At 38.4% G+C, this 21,271-nt stretch overlaps 2 protein-coding genes across 2 annotated transcripts; both read left to right on the forward strand.

Moving 5' to 3' along the window:
- The first annotated feature begins 3,806 nt into the window (after positions 1-3,806).
- On the forward strand, positions 3,807-10,295 carry LOC130723932 (very-long-chain aldehyde decarbonylase CER3-like). Its single transcript, XM_057575083.1, has 11 exons — positions 3,807-4,194; positions 4,324-4,550; positions 4,654-4,886; positions 5,098-5,317; positions 6,559-6,683; positions 7,042-7,298; positions 7,644-7,751; positions 8,675-8,881; positions 9,220-9,330; positions 9,604-9,777; positions 9,881-10,295. The coding sequence occupies exons 1-11, from the start codon at positions 4,144-4,146 to the stop codon at positions 10,055-10,057; spliced, it is 1,890 nt and encodes a 629-aa protein (XP_057431066.1). The 5' UTR covers positions 3,807-4,143; the 3' UTR covers positions 10,058-10,295.
- Positions 10,296-18,973: 8,678 nt separating this feature from the next.
- LOC130725487 (uncharacterized) lies at positions 18,974-19,318 on the forward strand. Its single transcript, XM_057576710.1, has one exon. It carries the CDS (start codon positions 18,974-18,976, stop codon positions 19,316-19,318), a length of 345 nt encoding a protein of 114 aa, XP_057432693.1.
- Positions 19,319-21,271: the final 1,953 nt, after the last annotated feature.

The raw sequence follows: 21,271 nt of genomic DNA on the forward strand, positions 1-21,271 counted from the left end.
AGGTCAAGCATTTATTACCAAATCAATAGTAACGTAAAAATGGGGAGTAGCAAAACAATTTCAGTTTTTGAAGTTAAAATAATATGGGCCCATGTAATTGACGGAAATAGTTCAAATCAACACCATTTAATTATTATTTTGATTAAGTTTTGGTCAATACATTTACAGAATTTGCATTCAATTTGATTTAAAACGCACAGGTGAAAATTATTACGTTTTTATTGTTTTTGCATCAGAAGCTTGGAAACAAATTAAGAGTCATTGAACAATTAAATGAAAAATCTCATTCTTTGATTAATGGGCTAAAAACTGAAATATGTAATTGGGCTTTTACAATTCAGGTCCAAAATAATTAGGAGGTGACACTTGTCACGTAAAGAGGGGGTGGTGGAGAGTGGGTCTTGGAGTGCCATGTCATGGAGGTGGGGCTCATAGCCTTCCTCTTTTCTAAAGTATATAGATTTATGATGTTTTTATGTAAAAAAAAGACTAATTTATGATGATTTAGATTTAGAATGAACTTCTTAGAAATTGATGCAACAAGTGAATAAAAGAACAAAACATGAATTTTACTCAACTACTAAACTAAATGAACTTAAACTAAACTTATAAAACGCCTTAAACACAGTTTAAAAAAAATAAAAAATAAAACGCCTTAAACAATCACCAACTAACTCTACATCCACAATAATTGTGAATTTATTAATATATCTCTTTGAATCATTAATTTTAAATTTTGGATATTTCATTTTATGCTAAAAACTTTACTCATATAATATTTTTTTTTCTTGACTATGTCTAGATACACTAGGCTATATGATAAATCCCTAATTGGCTAATTAGCTATGAATTTATTAATGGAAATATTTTCATTTCCAATTCCTAACTATAATCTATAGTTAGCTGTCGACAACAAAAACTAATTAACTATAGTTATTATCTAGCTAATTATTTGGTGTATAATTACACCACTTATTTTATTGGTGTTTTTTATTATCCTTTACTCCTATCCTTTATTTTAAAACATTTTTACTCCTATCCTTGGCCGAAAGGGATTAATAATCTGCATCATACTATCCAAGGCATGGCTTTCCCATAAGAATAACTTCCTCCTCCACCTAAGTCTCCATACCTACCTTCCATCTCTCCTTTCCCCCAACTCTAGAATATTGGTATTTTGCTAAACACACAGATATCATTAAGTCTAGCTTTTGAACTGCTGTTTCAAATTATATATGTTCCTCTCCCAGCCACTTATCCTCCCAGAACATTGTGCTACCACCATCTCTTATTTACCTATAAATATTCTCTTCAAACCAACCCCCCTCCTCTCCAACGCAATTCCACAACTTTAAAATACTTTATTATCTTTTTTTTTTTACAATACTTTATTATCTTCATATATATATGTACATAAATATAGAAATATGTGATTGTTTTAGAACATTTAAGGATACTTCTTTTTTTTGGCTTTTGGTACAGAACATTTAAGGATACTGAACCAATTGTTAGGTGATGAAGATAAAAACTAAATTTTAAAATTGCTAGCTGTTGTTACTATCATATAGAAAACTCTATATATTTCCCTTGGGTTATTCTGAGACATAAATAAGGACAGTTATAGGGATGTACTCATTGAACCGACATGATGAAATAGCCACACGAAAGCCGTACCGTGCAACCTCCCAACCATATAACGCATTAACTTTAACTTGGATTTAGGTTCATTGCTCCAGCTAGAGCCATAGAATCCAATTATAATGTGTGTGTACTGTTTTGAAATTTGGTTTTCCTGTGCCATACAGCACTGGTGGTCCATCACTTACCAAATTTATTTGATCTGATACACGAATGCCCTAGAGCAGTGGCGGAACTAGATATAAAAATTGAGGGGGCCAAAATAAATAAGATTCCAATTCATTTATTTATATTTTTATTTATTTATTTATTTATTTATTCATATATAACATAAAAATAAAGATTATACATGAATATTTAGGTTTTTTTCATTACAATATAGTGATTTTAATTATATTCTTGTACCTTTACATAACATTTTTATAACTGTTCTCACAAGTCTTCTTTTATTTGAAAACGGAATGTATTTTTTACTCTTAGTTATTAATTTTTCAGAGAAATTCATCAGATTTTTTCTTTTTACCTTTAAACATCATTTTTAATTATTTTGACAAGACTTTTTTTGAAAGAAATAAATTTCTTTTACATTTTTTTTGAAAATTATTCTTTTACTTCTCATGATTTATTTTCTGGTAAAAATTAAACATATTGCATTAATATATAATTCTCAATTCTAAAATTGGAATATTTCAAATTTCTAAACTTTTTATGAAAAGAAAAAAATGTCAATGCAGTCCATTTTAAATTGGTATGATAGATGTACTAATAGCTAATAGTATAAAAATTATAATCAAAATTAATGACAAGTAAAAAGATGTGTATGAAATTTAAAATAAATATTTAAAGAAAAGTATATGAACAAGTTTTAAATTTCTATACTCTTGTCTAAGCTGTCAAATACTAGATCAAAAAATATACTGGTTAAATCTTAAATAATTAAAAAGAATAACAAGCCAAGATTCGAACCCGGTTTCTTGAGGTTAGAGGGAATAGCACTAACCACTAGGGCACATTGAGTATCTTGTTATAGGAAGCATATTAATAGTACATATATAATAACAGGTATAAAGTTTGGGAGGGCTCCCCTGTCTCTACATAGTTCCGCCATTGCTCTGGAGAACGATAATTTTGTTTAAGTTGAAAATATTTACATCATAATATAGCTTTCTAGCTCATTGTGGTTTTTTCATGGATAAGACTCAAACATCGAAATCTTATTTGTGATAATTAAATGGTTCACGCACATCAATAATTTAAGTTTTTGTGATAATTGATTCATGCATGACATGTATTAGAGTCTCTGACCAAATGAATTTCGACAATTACTGATGCATTATCCTAATAAAAACTACTCTCTCTGTTCCTAATTAAGACCGCTACAGGAATTCCGATATCCTTCTATGTAAGACTACCTACTATATATTTTAGAAAAATTCACCACTCTTTTCCATATATGCTCTTGCATTTATTAAAAATTTGTAATTTCAAAACTGTGATTACTAGCGATATTAATTCTCTTCAACACTACCCAATAATTAATTAAGGATGGATGTGGTTGATTGCATCAAAAATTTTAGAATCAATACATCAATTAACTTAAGTAGATATGTTTTCTTAATAAGTGTAATTGTCTAAATCTTATAATTAAAAACTAATGGAATAGTTATATTTCAGCAATGATAGCCCACGCTTCAAAGCCTAAGTGACTTCTTACAAGTGAGTTAGATTTTTTTATTTTTTTTTAAACAAACTGAGTTAGAAATATAATATACAATTATCTGTTATAATTTAAGCTTTTGGGTAACTATTTAACTAAGCATCTACCACTTAACCGGCACCTCTTACCAAATTTCAAAATACAAAAATTGTGCCTTGATATTAAAATTTGAGTCAAAAATATCCACAGTAACATTTTAAAAATATAATATAAGATAATCATATGTATTTAACGCAAAATTGTACCCAAAAAAATGTATTTAACGCAAAAACTTGAACTTTTAAAATAATAGATTCCCTACATAAATAAAGCATCTACCACTTAACTAACTCAAGATAACATCTCTTACCAAATTTGAAAATACAAGAATCGTGGGTTGATATCAAATCAGAAATTAATTAATTAGTCAATTCCATTTCACAGTGAAAGAGAGAGAGACCATTGGAGGTTGACAGAGGAAAACTAACCGCATTGGCAATAACGCTTGGCTCATTGACCCTATAAATAGGTGATGGGGAAGATGGCTTCATGGCAGCTTAATAATGGTGGCTCAAACTCAGCAACAGAGTTTCTAGTATAAAGAGATTTATACTTTCATTCTGGGATTGGTTCCCTCCTTTTGGGTATTTGGATCCTTCCAGGTTACTATTTTGGGCTCCCATTCTATAGGACTCTATTGGGTTTTGTGTGTTTTTCTTGATACAAGTTAGTACAAGAGCCTATAGAAGTGTTGGAACATAGAAGAATATTTTAAGTTTACTAGTATCTACTATCTAGGCCAGTGAAAAATGGGTGCTCCATTATCAACATGGCCATGGGAGAATTTGGGGTTATTCAAGGTACTAGCTATTATATAGTTTGACATGCATCTTCTTGCTTCTTGTTCCAATATTTTAATTATTGTGGTAATTTTGATGATACTAACATGGGGTTTTGTGATCTTAAAATTGTTTTTTATGGATATATAGTATCTTTTATATGGTCCCTTTGTGTGGAAAGTGCTGTATGAAGTGTTTTATGTTGAAGATTCCAACCTCAAATTCAGCTGGTGCTTTCATTTGCTCCTACTCTGTGGTCTCAGAGGATTTCTTCATGTCCTATGGAACTCTTTCAGCAACATGCTTTTTCTCACAAGAAACAGAAGGATTCTTCAACAAGGGGTAGATTTCAAGCAGATTGACAAAGAATGGGACTGGTAAAGAAATGAATTTTTTTTCTTAACTTAGTAAATAAAATTGCTTCTTTATGTGTTTGATGATTGTTCTGTTTCATTTTTTTCCTTGGTTTTTTATTAACAGGGACAACTTCCTAATTCTTCAAACAATAATTGCTTCCATGGCCTATTACATGCTACCCTTCCTTCAAAACCTTCCTTCCTGGAATGTTAAAGGTGTTATTGTAGCCTTGGTACTGCATGTGGGAATCTCAGAACCACTTTATTATTGGGTGCACAGAAAGTTTCATGGAGACTATCTTTTCACCAATTACCACTCACTTCACCATTCATCTCCAGTACCAGAGTCATTGACTGGTGAGTAAGGACCACCAATACCCATTTCAGATTTTATTATGGTTTTAACACAAATGATGGAGATACTCTCATCATCGCGCATTTAGGCAAGTGACGGATCCAGAAATTTTAAGTTGTGGGGACAAATATATACACGCATTATGCATTGATACACTTAATAATTACTATGATTTGATTTGAAGCTACTAATGTTGCTTCTTTGATGATGCAGTGGGACACGCAACAATTGTGGAGCATGCATTTATTAGTGTAGTAATTGGGATCCCTATCCTTGGAGCATCAGTGATGGGATATGGATCAGCAAGCTTGGTATACGGATACGTTTTGGGTTTTGATTTTCTGAGGTGTTTGGGGCATTGCAATGTTGAGGTTGTTCCACACGGACTGTTCAAGACATTCCCATTTATGAAATATCTTCTCTACACACCAACGTGAGTTAATTTTATGCTGCTACGAGTCCTTAATACAAAAGCACTTTTACTGTCATTGCATGCCCAATTAATTATCAGACTTGACATGAATCAAAAGGAAGAACCAAGCATTGATTTCATTCTGCTTTTTTGGTGAAAGCATTTACCATCCAACAAAAATAGAAATGCAGCATAGAGTTTAATTGGCAAGTATCGTAAAGTTCACTCAATAAATTGCAGGGGAAACTTGTTTGATATTTAGAACAAAAAAATCTAAATTTTCATGTAGTCTTATTAGGTGAAATTTTCATATCTGAAAATTCTTATTCAGATTTTGTTGAACAAAGATGTAAATAAAATAGAAATGGACTATATCTTAGTTAATTGAATATTCTTTTGAGAGTTTTATGAAATGAGTGATGGTCCTTTAAAATTACTCTTTTCTTGAACATCTTATAGCTTCACCATCTACTTTAATTTTCTTTGAATTTTTCGATTTTGTTTTTTTCTCAAAACATCCAAACATATAAGGGGAAATAAGGGCATTAAAGAGAGTTATGTCTTTGACTATTGTTCATAGAGGAAAAAAATGCCTATATATGTTTGTAGAAAAGAAAAAAGAAATAATTATTCGGTGACTCTTTAAGTCCACCATATGTTTATATAGTGGATGTAGATACTGTTATTAAATTGCTGTGAATTAGCGTGAATGACAAATTCACAGCTATTTCACACTAATTTTTTGACAATTATATTACTGTCATTTTTATAAGTTATAAACCTTATTTCACATGGTCACAAATCTCATGTTTACAAGTTATAATCAGTGTACTGGTACACCATTCCTAGACAAATCCCTTAAACAAACATGTTCTAAATGTGTTTTTCAATGTCAGTTAAGTGTAATGTGAACAAATATTCATTCGTTTGAACGTTAGTTTGCATAGATAATTAACCACACCCTAAGATATTATAATCAATTTAAGTTTTAACAAATGACTCACATGAATTGAACTTGTGTTAGTCTGGACCACACCAAAAGTTTTGGTTTGAAGTCTTTTTATTTCCAATTTATTAGGTTCATTTTCTTTAGAAAGTGCATCTACTTAGGAAACGGTACGTGTGGAAATATGCATTTTATGGATAGTGGTCCATCTTCTAGTTCAAATGCTTGGCCAAAACTTGGTTTGCTATCATTCATTTCCGATAAAGTAGTTGTGTTTTGTATATATTGATCACTTGCTTAATTTCTTTCTCTGCAGATACCACAGCCTACACCACACTGATAATAAGGATACCAACTTTTGCCTATTCATGCCACTCTTTGACGCCCTTGGCCACACGCTTAACACCAAATCCTGGGAATTACACGAATCATTCAGCTCAGGTAAAAACTGTTTCACTCATGAACCATGTTTTTACTAATGACATTTAGTATATGTTATTTACAGTATGCTTCTTATGCGATAGAAGTAAGTTATACATAGAAACCCTCTTAACTTAACTTGAGAACCAAGATTGTCTTGTTCCGCGGTAGATGAAGCCTTAAAATAATGCTTAAAATCGACATAATTAATCAGGGGGGAGTTGACACTTACCAAAATTAAGCTGCCAACAGACACTTGCATTAATTTATATAAGGACTTGTAATGTCTTTGTAACCACTAGTTTTACAAACCCTGTGATGTTGGTCTATTAATTCAAGCAACATTTATGATGAAATTTTGTATTTTTTTGTTATGCAGGAAAATGCAGCAGGGTACCTGATTTTGTTTTCCTGGCCCATATAGTGGATGTGACATCCTCCATGCATGCTCAATTCTGTCTCAGATCATTCGCTTCCTTGCCATTCAGAACAAGGTTCTTCTTGATACCATTCTGGCCAATCGCCATAACAACTTTGCTAGCAATGTGGGTTAGGTCCAAGGCCTTTTTATTTTCATTCTACTACCTCAGGGATAGACTGCACCAAACCTGGGTTGTCCCCAGGTGTGGCTTTCAGGTGAGTCTCTATGATAGTATTAAGAATTTTTTGCTTCATATTTTTCTATGCCAAGAATGCCATTTAGAGCATGTTTGGTTCTAAAGCTCCATAGTGAAATGGTAAAGTGTATTTTGGAGTTTTCACATAGGACAATTCTATAAGTGAATCATGTTAAAAAAATGTACACCCATGGAACATGTTTTTATAACCAACATTTAGTACATGTTAGGTATATTATGTTTCTTATGTATTAAAATTAATTTACAGAGAAGTCTTTGAACTTATGAACCATTTTTTTCCACGATTGACAAAGTGATTAAAGTAATAAGTATTGAACATGTATTTTTTATGTTGTTTTGACAGTATTTCTTGCCATTTGCTGCTGAGGGCATCAATAAGAAAATCGAGGAGGCTATCCTCACAGCTGACAAAATTGGTGTTAAAGTCATAAGCTTGGCAGCATTGAATAAGGTTTGGCATGATGAACTTTTTTTTCCACTTGTCTCTATAGCATTAATGAAAATGAATCCTTTTCTATTGATTCTAAAGTTAAATTTTATCATAGAAAGAGGTATTGTCTGTGCCAAAGTTGATTCTGTAAAAAAAAAAAACTGATTCAAATATAGTACTAGTATTATTTGAATGGAAAAAAATGAAGGTCAATTTATTGAACTGTGGTATTGTCTGAACCTGAACATGGTTGTTGAGAGTTTTAATGCCTGGTGAGGCTGAATCTCTGATACCTGACAAAATCATAGAAAGGGTGGTACGTCATGATTGCCTCATACGACACAATTTCAACTAAACCAACGGTGGCCCATTAGCTTCATAGATTCTTCAAGAGGTTATACAAACAGTGCACTTTCCATTCAACCAGCATTTGCTGTGTTTAAATAGAAGGTGTTCTAAAGAAATGATAAACAGAAAAGACATATTTGTTACTTTCCATGATCATTAAGGATTTTAACTATGGGGTTGTTAAAGAAGAAGGTAATAAAAAGTTAAAAACTGTAAAATGGGAAGAAGAAAAAAAGTTAATTTTCATTGAATTCCATCGATTTTTCAACCATTTTTTATTAAATTAAATCAGATTTTATGTTTTTTTTTGTGATAAACTGCTCTCGCAATTTCAATCCGCGGAGTCCGTGGTGAATGTCAAATATCTTTGTGGCAAGCTCTAGACATTAGCATATGTGGCTGCACTTGTGCATGTTACTAGTAGAATTTTGATAAATCAAATAGAATTGTAATGGGATTTCATGATATTTTCTAGTGGTTCATAAAGGATGTCCAATTATCATTAGTTTACTACATAGTGGGTCAATTTAATGTACCATGTCAGGGTTTGGTTGAAAAATTGATTGTTTGCAATTCTTGATGTACACTGTGGACAGAATGAAGCTCTAAATGGGGGTGGAAAACTCTTTGTGGACAAACATCCAAACCTCAGAGTCAGGGTTGTTCATGGGAACACCTTAACTGCTGCTGTTATTATTGATGAAATCCCAAAAGATGTTGAAGAAGTGTTCCTAACAGGAGCAACTTCCAAGCTTGGAAGAGCAATTGCTCTCTACCTTTGCCAAAAGAAAGTCAAAGTACTGGTAAGTCTTCCACCTGCCCCACAAGCTATTCAAAGAAGTTTCTTTTCAGAATTGATTTTTGTCTTAGAATCAACAATAGTCGGATTTCCAAACATGCACCGAGCAACACTGACTCTTATAATGTGTCACATATTCTCAATTTACATAACCATTTATAGTGACGTCATATACACATGGTTGAAATTGAAATTTCATAGTTAAGTTAAAATCATGGTGGGCAGACGTAAGCTAGTCCAATAATTTTGATTTCACCGTGATTTTTGTACAAATTTCCAAATATGCATATAATTTTGATGAATCATGATGCCATTAGCTTAATGCAACAAACTGCTCTGCAGATGTTAACTCTTTCAGCTGATAGATTTAAGAGGATTCAAAAGGAAGCCCCCCAAGAATACCAAAGCTACCTTGTTCAAGTGACCAAATACCAAGCTGCACAACACTGCAAGGTATATACCATGCATGCTTTTAACAAACACCCTAGAAATGCTGGAATCATTTGTTATTGGTTCTTTATTCACAACTCAAAAGTCAAAATGCTAGAAATGCTAACATTTTTTCCCAATGTTCACATGGCTTCATTCTTAATATAGTTTCTACAAAAATTAAAACCTTAACCAGATAAACTATGTTACAATAAGTTCAATTTCAATGATGATGTGCCTTTAATAAGGCCAGCACATAAACAACATATAAGTCAATTGTGATTACTTGTGATCCAGACTTGGATTGTTGGCAAGTGGATCACGCCAAGGGAGCAAAGCTGGGCTCCGCGTGGAACACATTTCCACCAATTTGTTGTCCCACCAATCTTGCCCTTTAGAAGGGACTGCACTTATGGTGAACTTGCAGCTATGAGGTTACCAGAAGATGTTGAAGGCCTTGGTTCCTGTGAGGTGAGCAGTCATCAATAAATCTCTTTCACTCTAATTAGATAAAATATGCAATGTGGTATTGTAGGTGTATTTTTCTTGATGTATTTTTGTTTGTTTGATATAGTACACGATGGAGAGAGGAGTGGTTCACGCGTGCCACGCCGGAGGAGTAGTACATAGTCTTGAGGGATGGACTCATCACGAAGTTGGAGCGATCGATGTTGATAGGATTGATGTTGTGTGGAAAGCAGCACTCAAACATGGTTTAAGACCAGTGTCTTCAGGATCCACCGGCAAATGAAATTAAAATCTGGGTCCAAGAGTTTGAGAACAGAAAAATTACATTGAACTAATGGCCTTCCTAATGAGTTTTATGGTGTGTTATGAAGTGGTCATTTAAAATGTTGTTACATTCTTTCAAGTTGTTTTGTCATTGTTGTTGAACGTTCACATCCACTGTGCTTCATAGCATAATGGGGCTACCTGGCTCTCATGCCATAATTTAATTTCTTTAATTAATATCAGAAACATCTTCTTAATTTCCCCTTGATTTGATTGTCTATACATTAAGTGTGATGTGAAGGACATGTTCCTATCTTCCAACAAGTAAACGTGGATTTGGCTTAAGCTTACTAGTTCAATTGGTGAGCCAGCCTAGCAAGAGTTTGGGTTAACTATTGGAGTGATTATCCACATGTTTGATTTTGATTAAGGGAGATCCATAATTGGGTTAAAGGAACCAAAAGGTTAGGAATGAAACTTGCTGTTTGATAGAAAGGATAGAAAACTAGGAAATGAAGAACACAGCTTTATGTATGTCTAGCCCATAACATAAAACTATTTGGGGCATGAATGTTAACAAGACCCAACTTTTAGCTAGCTAAGGAGCAAGGCCTTTATCAAAACATCTGCAAACTGGTTTGTATAAGAGACATAAAAAAAAAATGAAAAATCCCAATTTGAAGCTTTTCTTAATGAAATGGCAATCCACTTCAATGTGTTTTGTCCTTTCATGAGGGCAATGAATGTGAGACTCATTATCATAGTAGCATGGAGATCATGACAGAGAATACACAAGTGAGGTCACAGGTTTACATTCAAAAGGACCACACCCATTTACTAGATCAAGACAATACTTCATTAATGATTAAACCCTTGCAAGATGGTGCAAAATCTCTAATTCTAAGAAATACTTAAGAACTCCCAGATCCTTGATCTTAAAAATATGATTCAAAATATTTTTAACAACAATGTAGATCATTCCCAGTTAGCACTGTATCCTCAACATAATCACAGAGTTCAGTGCAAGCTTTATTAACCTTCTTGACAAACAAAGAATGATCTGGCACTTTAAATATATCCCAACTGAATCAATGTTGCAGTTAACTTGTGTTGGCCCAAAATGTTTGGCCCAAAACGTATGAGGCAGTCGAAAATGGACCAAAGGAATTAAGAAAAAACGCCAAGTTAAAGAGGTAGTCGAATTCGACAAAGGTACACTGGTAACCGTTGCTACAAACACGGGCATATTTAACACGTGCAGCATTGACTGAGTCAGTTAGGAGAGCATGTGTTTCCCACCACGATGGCTCATTACGTGGCCAAGAAGCAGTTGAAGCAGTTGAAGAACACGACCCTCACCACTACGCATGGAACTTCCGGGGCAAGCATCAGATCGTGGGGGAATCAGACCCGCTAACCCATCCAGCAAGGAACCGCCAAGGACACGCGGGACATGGAGCTCTATAAATAGGAGAATCCAATTCAGAAAAAAGGTTCCCAACTCAGCTCTAAAAATCACTACAAAGCTCTTATGTCCGCATCAAAGAGACTCAACGAGCCTAACGTGATCATGGAGGAGTATGTTGCCGAACCAGCCGTTTGCAATTCCTGCACTTAGATTTTCGAATTTGTTGTCGTTGTTGCTTTTGTTAGATTTACTGTCGAATTTATGAGTTTGGATTTATGTAAAGCTTTTCAATTAGTGAATTTTATCTTCAAGCACTTTTGATTGTCTTGTGTTTTGTCTTCGAATTTTTATTTCATTTTATCCTTTGACACACGGTTGTCGAAAAACACGATTTCACACGCGCTTTGGCAAGACGTTTTCCCAAAAGAACCCTTAATTCGCAAAACTCTTAAACTTTTTCCAGTCGAACTCGGAAGATGTTTGTTTACCAAATATCACGGTAAACAAATTGGCACGCCCAGTGGGACCGTTTTTGTGAAAACCAAGTTTTACAGAAGCGTTTTGTGTGAAGTTTTATTGTTTTTGCTACTTGTTTTTCGTCCTTGCTTGCGTGAGTTAGTTCTATGCACTTGAGAAGCGGTAGGACAGTAAGTATGGCGAACAGTCGAGGTAGAACCTCCCCGCAGGGATCCAACGTGGTGAATCAAAATAGCCCTGGTGGGAGCATTAGTAACAATGAGGAGGAGTTGCCTCCTGGGACGAATCTTGGCGTCATATCACCACCCCAGGGGGTAATGATGTCAGCCGTGGCTGAGATACCTATCTCTACCACGGCTCAGGCCGTCACGATGCCAACTGTGACGAGGGGAGTGGCCAACGTGGCCCAAACATCCTTCATGCCGAACCTTCCTCCGCCTGTGAGAGATATGCCTTTTGGCATGCCTACATCATTGATGCATGGCTTGCAGGGCAATCATTCGACATTCTCCGAGAATGTGCCCCCTTTTGGGATGCCCCCATTCGGGGCCAATGGCACAATGATGAACTTAGGAAATCGAGTGAGCCCTCCCGGCTTTGCCACGGGGCAAAGTTGGCAAATGTACTTGCCCACGGGCATGAACTCAGGGTCACTTCAGGCTATCAGGCAACAGTTTGACGATAGCCAGCACGAGATGGTGAATATGTTATCTCGACAAATGGGGGAGATCTTCAATCCCTTGATCCAGAACACCAATGCCAATAACCAAGAGTTAGCCCATCAGATGGGGCGTCTGGCAACAGTGTTAGGAGCACAAAACGAGATAGCACCTCTGCCGAGGATTGAACCAATCCCACCGGTCGCAATCCCAGCTCGCGGGCTCGTACAACCCTACCAACACGTAGGACAAAACCCTTTATTCGAAGAAAATGAAGGGGGACAACCAGGGCCACATAACGTATACATGGTAAATAGGAATGAGCACGCTGATGGAGTGTTGGACAGAATTCGACACCAAAACGCTGGGGGGCAACAAAATGTTGCTGCTGTTGTCGAACAATTGCTAAATCAACACGGTTTTAATGTGGGTTTTGCGAATAGACCCCATTTTGTTTCAGCTTTCACTGAAGAGGTTCTCGAAGTGGAACTCCCTAGAGGTTGGAAAGTCCCAAAGTTCACTAAGTTCTCTAGGGACTCAGTGGAGTCTACTGTGGAACACGTGGCGAGATACTAGATTGAAGCTAGAGACCTTGCCATTAACGAAAATTTGAAAATGAAGTATTTTCCAAGTTCTTTAACTAAGAACGCGTTCACATGGTTCACAACCCTTGCTCCTAAGTCAGTCCACACTTGGACACAATTGGAAAGAATTTTCCATGAGCAGTTCTTTACAGGGGAGTGCAAAGTGAGTCTAAAGGATTTGGCTAGCGTCAAAAGAAAGAATGCCGAATCTATTGATGACTACCTGAATAGATTCAGGATGTTGAAATCTCGATCCTTTACTCATGTCCCAGAACATGAATTGGTTGTTTTGGCCGCAGGTGGTTTAGAGTATTCGATTAGGAAGAAACTCGACACGCAGTATATTCGAGATATGTCTCAGCTCGCTGATAGAGTAAGGCATGTCGAATTACTCAAAGTGGAGAAGAACAATGAGAAAGCTAAGACAACTCACAAGTGGTCTAAAAAAGAGAAAGTGACCTACATAGATACAGAGTTGGTGTGCCCAACTCAGTACGCGTACCACGAGGTCACCCCCGAAGTCGACATTAATGACATCAATCTGGCTGAGCTCCAGCCAGGAGACCCTTATGTGTGCAAGGCACTAAAGCCTTATGAAAACAAGTTGGGAAAAGAATCTCCCAAAGATAGTATTCCTACTGTCAAAACTTATACTTTTGATGTGACCAAATGTGATGCAATTTATGACATACTTGTCTCTGATGGTTTAATTGTGGTACCGAAAGACCAAAAATTGCCTTCTCCTGAACAGAAGAAAGGCAAAAAATACTGTAAGTATCACAACTTTTTTGGCCACTGGACCTCACAATGTGTTCGTTTCAGGGACCTTGTTCAAGGAGCACTGGATTCTAGTAGGCTCAAGTACGGCGAAAAGACTAAAGGCCAAGCAAAGGTCGACTCAGATCCACTCCAGAAAGCCGAAGCCAATTATGTGGAGCCCCTCCACATTTGCATGGTAGACATCACTGAGAAGCTCGACTCGGGTTTGGTTCTGGGAGAAACAGAAACTAAAGAAGCGGCAGTCGAAGCACCAGGTGGAGAAGCTAGCTTGGAGGAGGTCTACCCCAAAGCTGGAGAAACTCTTGTCGAGTTCCTATCTCGAAGCCAAGATGGAGAAAAGGAAGTCATGTTGTGCCCTAAATGCAGTGCTGTCTTCGACAAGTCAGCAGCAAAGGCTTACTAAGACTCTGAAATGAAGAGGCACTATCAACAGAAAGCGCCTGTGGCCAAAAGATTGACTTACCCTCATGAAGAGATAGCCACCCAAGAGCACTACAGCCATATGGGTCAGGATCGAAAGGGGAAGAGCAAAACCTATCTCCCCAATGCTGAGGCGCCAAAAAACCAATGGTTCAGGTCAGCACCGCCGAAACCAAAGCCAAGGCAGAGGTGGCAGAAAATCGACTTGGGCCAAGGGTCTTCGTACGTTAATAACTCTCAGGTATCGAGAAACTACTCCTATGGCTCAAGGAACTATTATGGGCCAGAGCAGATGACCAGGACCCAATTTCGACGCTTCCTAAGGAAAAGAAAGGCGGAGCGGGAAAGAGGTGGCAAATTTCGATCCCTGTGGGATGTCAAGCCTTTAGATGCCCCAGAAAACAAGTCAAGCGTGGCGTCCATCATCAATCATCTGGACCAAGCCATCAAGCAAGGAATGACCCTGCCAAACCCCACACAAGAGAAGGTAAAGGTAGCTGCTAGAGATGAAGATGAAGACATGCTAGAAGACTTCGACGAAAGTGATGGGGAAGACCTCAACATCATCTGCATAGTATCCATACTCCCTGCTGATTTCGACCGAGTATCCGAGGTCATTGAAGGCGACGAAGATTACTATGTCGAGGAAGAGGCTGATGATAACCCTTTATGCTATTATGTCATGCAGAGGGGAGCTGTCGAAGATGACAAGGCCATTTTTCAAAGGCCTTCAGAGCATATGAAGAGTCACTTGAAGCCCTTGTTTGTGTGGGCTAAAGTGGAAGACAAAGGGGTCAATAAGATACTTGTCGACGGTGGTGCTGCTATCAACCTAATGCCCAGGTTCATGATGAAGAGGTTGGGCAAGACAGAGACAGATTTGATTCCCCATGACATGGTCTTATCAGACTATGAAGGCAAGACCAGCACCTCCATGGGTGCGATCATGCTGAATATAACAGCGGGGACAGTAAGTAGATCGACCTTGTTCATTGTTGTGCCTTCAAAGGCCAACTACAACCTTTTATTGGGCAGAGAATGGATCCATGGAGTAGGGGCAGTGCCTTCTACCCTACATCAGAGAATCTCCATATGGAAACCAGATGGAGTTGTCGAGAATGTGCAAGCTGACCAAAGTTACTATTTGGCAGAAGCGGGCTATGTCGACAAGAAGAATTTTGAGAAGAGTTTGGCTACAATTGCTCCACTTGAAACAGTGGCCAATCAGTACTTCAACCCTTACTCAGAATACTCAGTGACACTAGACCCAATTCGAGGATTGCACCTCAATGAATCATGCAAGGCGGATGCTATGAGTGGATGGCACAGTGACGAAGAAGAAGTTGCCGCTAAAGAAGTGACAAGTGATGAGGCTGCCACCAATGTGGCAACACAGCACAATGATGATTAATTCGAGCTTGGCTCGGATTTCGGCTTACGTGGCCGAAAACAAGATGAAAACGGCTCTAGAGGCCGACAAAATGGCTAAAAACATGGCCATTAAAGGAAAGATTAAAATTGCAGTTTCACCTGTCGAGATGCTATCTCAGAATGAAAAGGATAGTGCACGTGGAAATGAGCCAAGTGAAGAGGCCAAAGAAGATATGTATGATCTGAGGATGGATTGCATTTATGATGATGGTCCGTTGGGATTCGAAAAGCCTTTAGTGGACGCCACGAAAATGGAGGCTCAGGACCCCTTGGAGAAAGTAGACTTGGGAGATGGCTCGAAGAAAAGACCAACCTATATAAGTTCCTTGATCGACCCAGAGCTTAGAGGTAGGATGATAGAGTTGTTGAAAGAATTCAAAGATTGTTTTGCCTAGGACAATGATGAGATGCCTGGTTTGAGTCGAGACTTGGTGGAATTACAACTGCCAATCAAAGAGGACAAGAAGCTAGTAAAACAACTACCCAGGAGATTCCACCCAGACGTTCTAGTAAAGATCAAGGAAGAAATCGAAAGATTGCTAAGGTGCAAGTTCATCAGAGCTGCCAAATATGTTGAGTGGCTGGCCAATGTAGTCCCGGTAATCAAGAAAAATGGTAAGATGAGGGTTTGCATAGATTTTCGAGATCTGAATGCTGCCACACCCAAGGATGAATACCACATGCCCATAGCCGAGATGATGGTAGATTCAGCGGCAGGCCATGAATATTTAAGTCTCTTAGACGGATATTCTGGCTACAACCAGATTTTCATTGCCAAGGAGGATGTGTCGAAAACAGCATTTCGATGTTCTGGTGCTTTAGGGACATATGAGTGGGTGGTCATGCCATTTGGTTTGAAAAACGCTGGCGCGACCTACCAGAGGGTAATGAATACTATCTTCCATGACTTTATTGAAACTTTTATGCAGGTTTACATTGATGACTTAGTGGTCAAGTCCCCATCCAGGGATGAACACTTGTCGCATTTGAGGAAGTCATTCGAGAGAATGAGGATACATGGCTTAAAAATGAACCCTCTTAAATGTGCATTTGGTGTAATTGCAGGTGACTTTTTGGGTTTTGTGGTGCACAAGAAAGGCATCGAAATCAACAAGAACAAGGCCAAAGCCATTCTCGACACAAGCCCACCAACTAGCAAGAAGCAGCTCCAGTCGCTTTTGGGCAAAGTCAATTTCCTCAGAAGGTTTATTGATAACCTTAGTGACAAAACTAAGCCGTTCTCATCCCTTCTTCGACTAAAGAGAGAAGACATTTTTCGCTGGGAAGCATAGCACCAAAAAGCATTTGATGAGCTCAAAAACTATTTGGCAATCCCTCCGGTGATGATTCCTCCTATAAAAGGGAAGCCAATGAGGTTATATATTTCGGCTACAGATGAAACCATTGGCAGCATGTTGGCACAAGAAGATGAAGATGGCATCGAAAGAGCCGTATTTTATTTGAGTCGTGTGTTAAACGATGCTAAAACTCGATACACTATGATCGAGAAACTATGTTTGTGTTTGTACTTTTCTTGTACCAAGCTGAAATATTATATAAAGCCAATTGATGTAATGGTTTTTTCTCACTTTGATATAATAAAACACATGTTGTCCAAGCCTATTTTGCATAGTCGAATTGGTAAATGGTCTTTAGCATTAACCGAATATTCGCTCACTTATGCCCCTTTAAAGACAATTAAGGGGCAAGCAGTAGCTGATTTCTTGGCAGATCACACTTTGCCTGAAGAGATAGCTTATGTAGGATTACAGCCTTGGAAGTTGTTCTTCGACGACTCAAGCCATAAGGAAGGATCAGGAATCGGTATGTTCATAGTGTCCCCACAAGGCATCCCAACCAAATTCATGTTTCGCATTCGAGAAAGTTGCTCCAATAACGAATCTGAATATGAGGCTTTAGTCTCAGGCCTCGAAATACTGTTGGCCTTGGGGGCAAAGAACGTCGAAGTTAAAGGTGACTCAGAATTGGTTGTAAAGCAACTTACCAAGGAATATAAGTGCATAAGTAAAAATTTGGCAAAATACTACGTAAAGGCCATGAGTTTACTAGCCAATTTTGACCAAGCAGGAGTTAGCTACATACCTAGGGTAAGCAATCAAGAGGCTAACGAGTTAGCACAAATTGCTTCTGGGTACATGATAGATAAACAAAAATTGAAAGAGTTGATTAGGATCAAGGAGAAATTGAGTCCTTTGGATCTCGAAGTTATGGTTATCGATAACCTTACTCCCAATGATTGGAGAAAGCCAATCGTCGAATACTTGCAAAACCCTGTAGGGTCAACCGACATAAAAGTCAAGTATAGGGCTCTAAATTATACCATCATAGGCAATGAATTGTTCAAAAAGAATGTCGACGGCACGTTGTTGAAGTGCTTAAGCGAGGTCGATGCGTTCATAGCTGTATCAGCCGCTCACGGCGGCCTATGTGGCGCTCACCAAGCAGGGGCAAAGATGAAATGGATTCTATTTAGGCAAGGGATGTATTGGCCAACTATCATGAAAGATTGCATCGAATACGCAAAAGGTTGTCAAGATTGTCAGAAACATTCAGGAATCCAACACGTGCCAGCTAGCGAGTTACACTCTATTATCAAGTCATGGCCCTTTAGGGGATGGGCAATAGATTTAATTGGCGAGATTCACCCAGCCTTGTCAAGGCAGCACAAGTATATAATTGTAGCAATTGACTATTTTATTAAATGGGTCGAAGCCATTCCACTACAGAGCGTGACGCAAGAGACGGTAATCGAATTCATACAGAATCACATCGTGTATCGTTTTGGATTGCCGGAGTCACTCACAACAGACCAAGGTACAATGTTCGTAGGACGAAAAGTGGCAGCCTTTGCAGAATCCTGGGGTATAAAGCTTCTAACCTCGATCCCCTACTATGCTCAGGCAAACGGCCAAGTAGAGGCCGCCAATAAAATTCTAATAAGCTTGATTAAAAAACACGTGGGTCGAAAGCCGAAAAGCTGGCATGAGTCGTTAAGCCAAGTCCTGTGGGCTTACAGGAATTCACCAAGGGAAGCGACAGGAACAACACCTTTTCGACTGGCCTATGGCCAAGAAGCTGTGCTACCCGCAGAAGTATACTTGCAATCGTTCAGAATTCAAAGACAAGAAGATATCCCAAGCGAAGTCTATTGGAACATGATGCTAGACGAATTGGTAAATCTCGACGAAGAAAGAGTCTTGGCGTTAGATGTCTTAACGAGGCAAAAGGATCGCATAGCTAAAGCATACAACAAGAAGGTTAAAAATCGATCTTTTGTCACAGGGGACTACGTGTGGAAAGTTATCCTCCCAACTGACAAGAAAGATAGGGCCTACGGAAAATGGGCCCCCAATTGGGAAGGGCCGTTTAAAGTCAAGAAAGTACTATCTAATAATGCCTACGTGATTAAAGAATTAAGCGGTCAACGTCAATTTGTTACAATAAATGACAAGTACCTAAAAGCGTATAAGCAAATGCTGCATGAAGTCACAATCGAATAAAAGAAAGTGTCAAAATTGCCAAATTAAAATGTTTCATTAATCAAAATAAGACATTACAAGTATGGCGATATATAAAAGAAATAAAAGCCTAGAACGGAATACTGGATTTATATCCATCATATCTAGCTTGCATAGGTTCCAGTCGATCCACCAGCGCTGCCATCTGGCCCTCAAGTCGAGCCTTCTTTTGACGAGCAGCTAGATCTTCAAGAAAGACCGCAGATATCTCGACAGCCAATCGAACGAGACCTTCCGGGTCTTGCTGGTCCAAGGAGGCTTGGAGAAAATTGAACTTCTCATTCAACTCATCTATTTGATACTCCTGGAAAAACACCATCACTGAAAGCTCCCTGAATTCTTCAAACAGAGGCTTGGCTTCTAAGAGTAGCCCCCGGAACTCCTGAAGAGGGATCCTAACGCGTGCAACGATAGGCCTTTGGAGCAGTTGATCAATGAGCCCTAAAAGCTCATCGAGGCGAGAAGAAGATTCATACAGGCCATGAAAGAGGTTATGGCGGAAGGCCATGTCTCTAATGCGGTGAAGGATAAGTCTGTTATCCATAATAAAAAATGAAAGTTGTAGTGGCAGGAAGAAGATGAGAATGGAGAGGAGAAGTTACTGATGAGAAAGGGTAAAAAACGGCTTTATTTATAATAGAAATGAAATAAACAGCCGCATTAATGCATGGCATGCAGTTGCCAAATCGTCAACCAAGCACAGTTAGCCACGTCAGCCACTACCATGAGTGGAGGAAGTTCTTTCGTCATTGAACAAGAACGTGGTAAAAGAGCGTCATAAATTACCCTACTTTCCAAGAAGTTGGTTAATGGTTTGGAAGATGAAAAGTTAGATTACGTGCCAAGCTAAATGGTATGAAACTCAGAAATACTACGCAAAGAGTATTTTAACAAGATAACGAGAACTCGACAATAAAAGCTCAATGAGAAGACAAATCATGTCGATATCAGTAATGCAAATTCATTGTCAAACAACATCATAAAGTATGGGCATTACAAACATTGGCAACAAAGGCCATACAAACACATGGCCATTACAACCTCAAAGGCAATGAATGGAAAATAAAGAGTCATAAGTCCTCGATTTGAAGGCTTCAAGTTGAACATCGGCAGCAGCGATCCTGGCATCCAAGCTCTGCTTAACACCCTGCTCTGCTGCAACCTCCTTGGAGAGTTGAGATGTCGACAACATCACACTTGCACATTCAGCAGCTAGAGTATTCAGCCGGGCATTCACGACTGGATCTTCTTCGATCAGCATTGCTTTCTCCTTCTCAAGTCTTGCCATTTCCCTTTGAAGCTCATCCAGTCGAGCATCAACACTTGACAGATCAGTTGTTATAAGAGTCTTCCTGGCAGTCAGCTTGAGGATTTCATCTTTTGCAGGCAAGAGCCCATTGGTGTTAGAAGCCACTTGTGCCTTTTTAGTCTTGATGAGCTGCTCCACAGTATTGGCCTTGTCAAGTGTGGCCAAAAGGTCAACCAAGAAAGTCTGAAGCTCGACAAGAGCATCTGCCTGAACTTGGTCGAGCCGCTGGCCCAACAGGAAAGTAAGCAACTCCTTGACGTCATGACCTGGTTGAGGGTTAGCCCGGACACTGTCGATGAAACCCTCGTCGAAGATTAACCCCTTCAGCTTACTTAAGCTTCTTCAATCTGGCCGGCACTAACTACCCCGCTAGATTGAGCAATCTCAGTGATCTCAGTGATGTGGCGGAGAATCGAGATCCAGAGTGCCATCAAAGAAACTTTGAAAGGTGGCGAGTGGGTCTTGGACCAAAAGGGCATTAAGCCTCTCACCAGAAGTGTGAGAAGAAGCTGCTGTCTTGGAAGAAGCCGAACCTCCTTTGGCATGAAGAGAAAGCAAAGCGGCTCTAGCATCCCGTTGAAGCTGGGGAGAAGGATCGGATTGTGTCGAGGCTAGAGCATCAGCCT

Source organism: Lotus japonicus, chromosome 6 (assembly GCF_012489685.1).
Source record: "Lotus japonicus ecotype B-129 chromosome 6, LjGifu_v1.2".
NCBI classification, from domain to species: Eukaryota; Viridiplantae; Streptophyta; class Magnoliopsida; order Fabales; family Fabaceae; genus Lotus; species Lotus japonicus.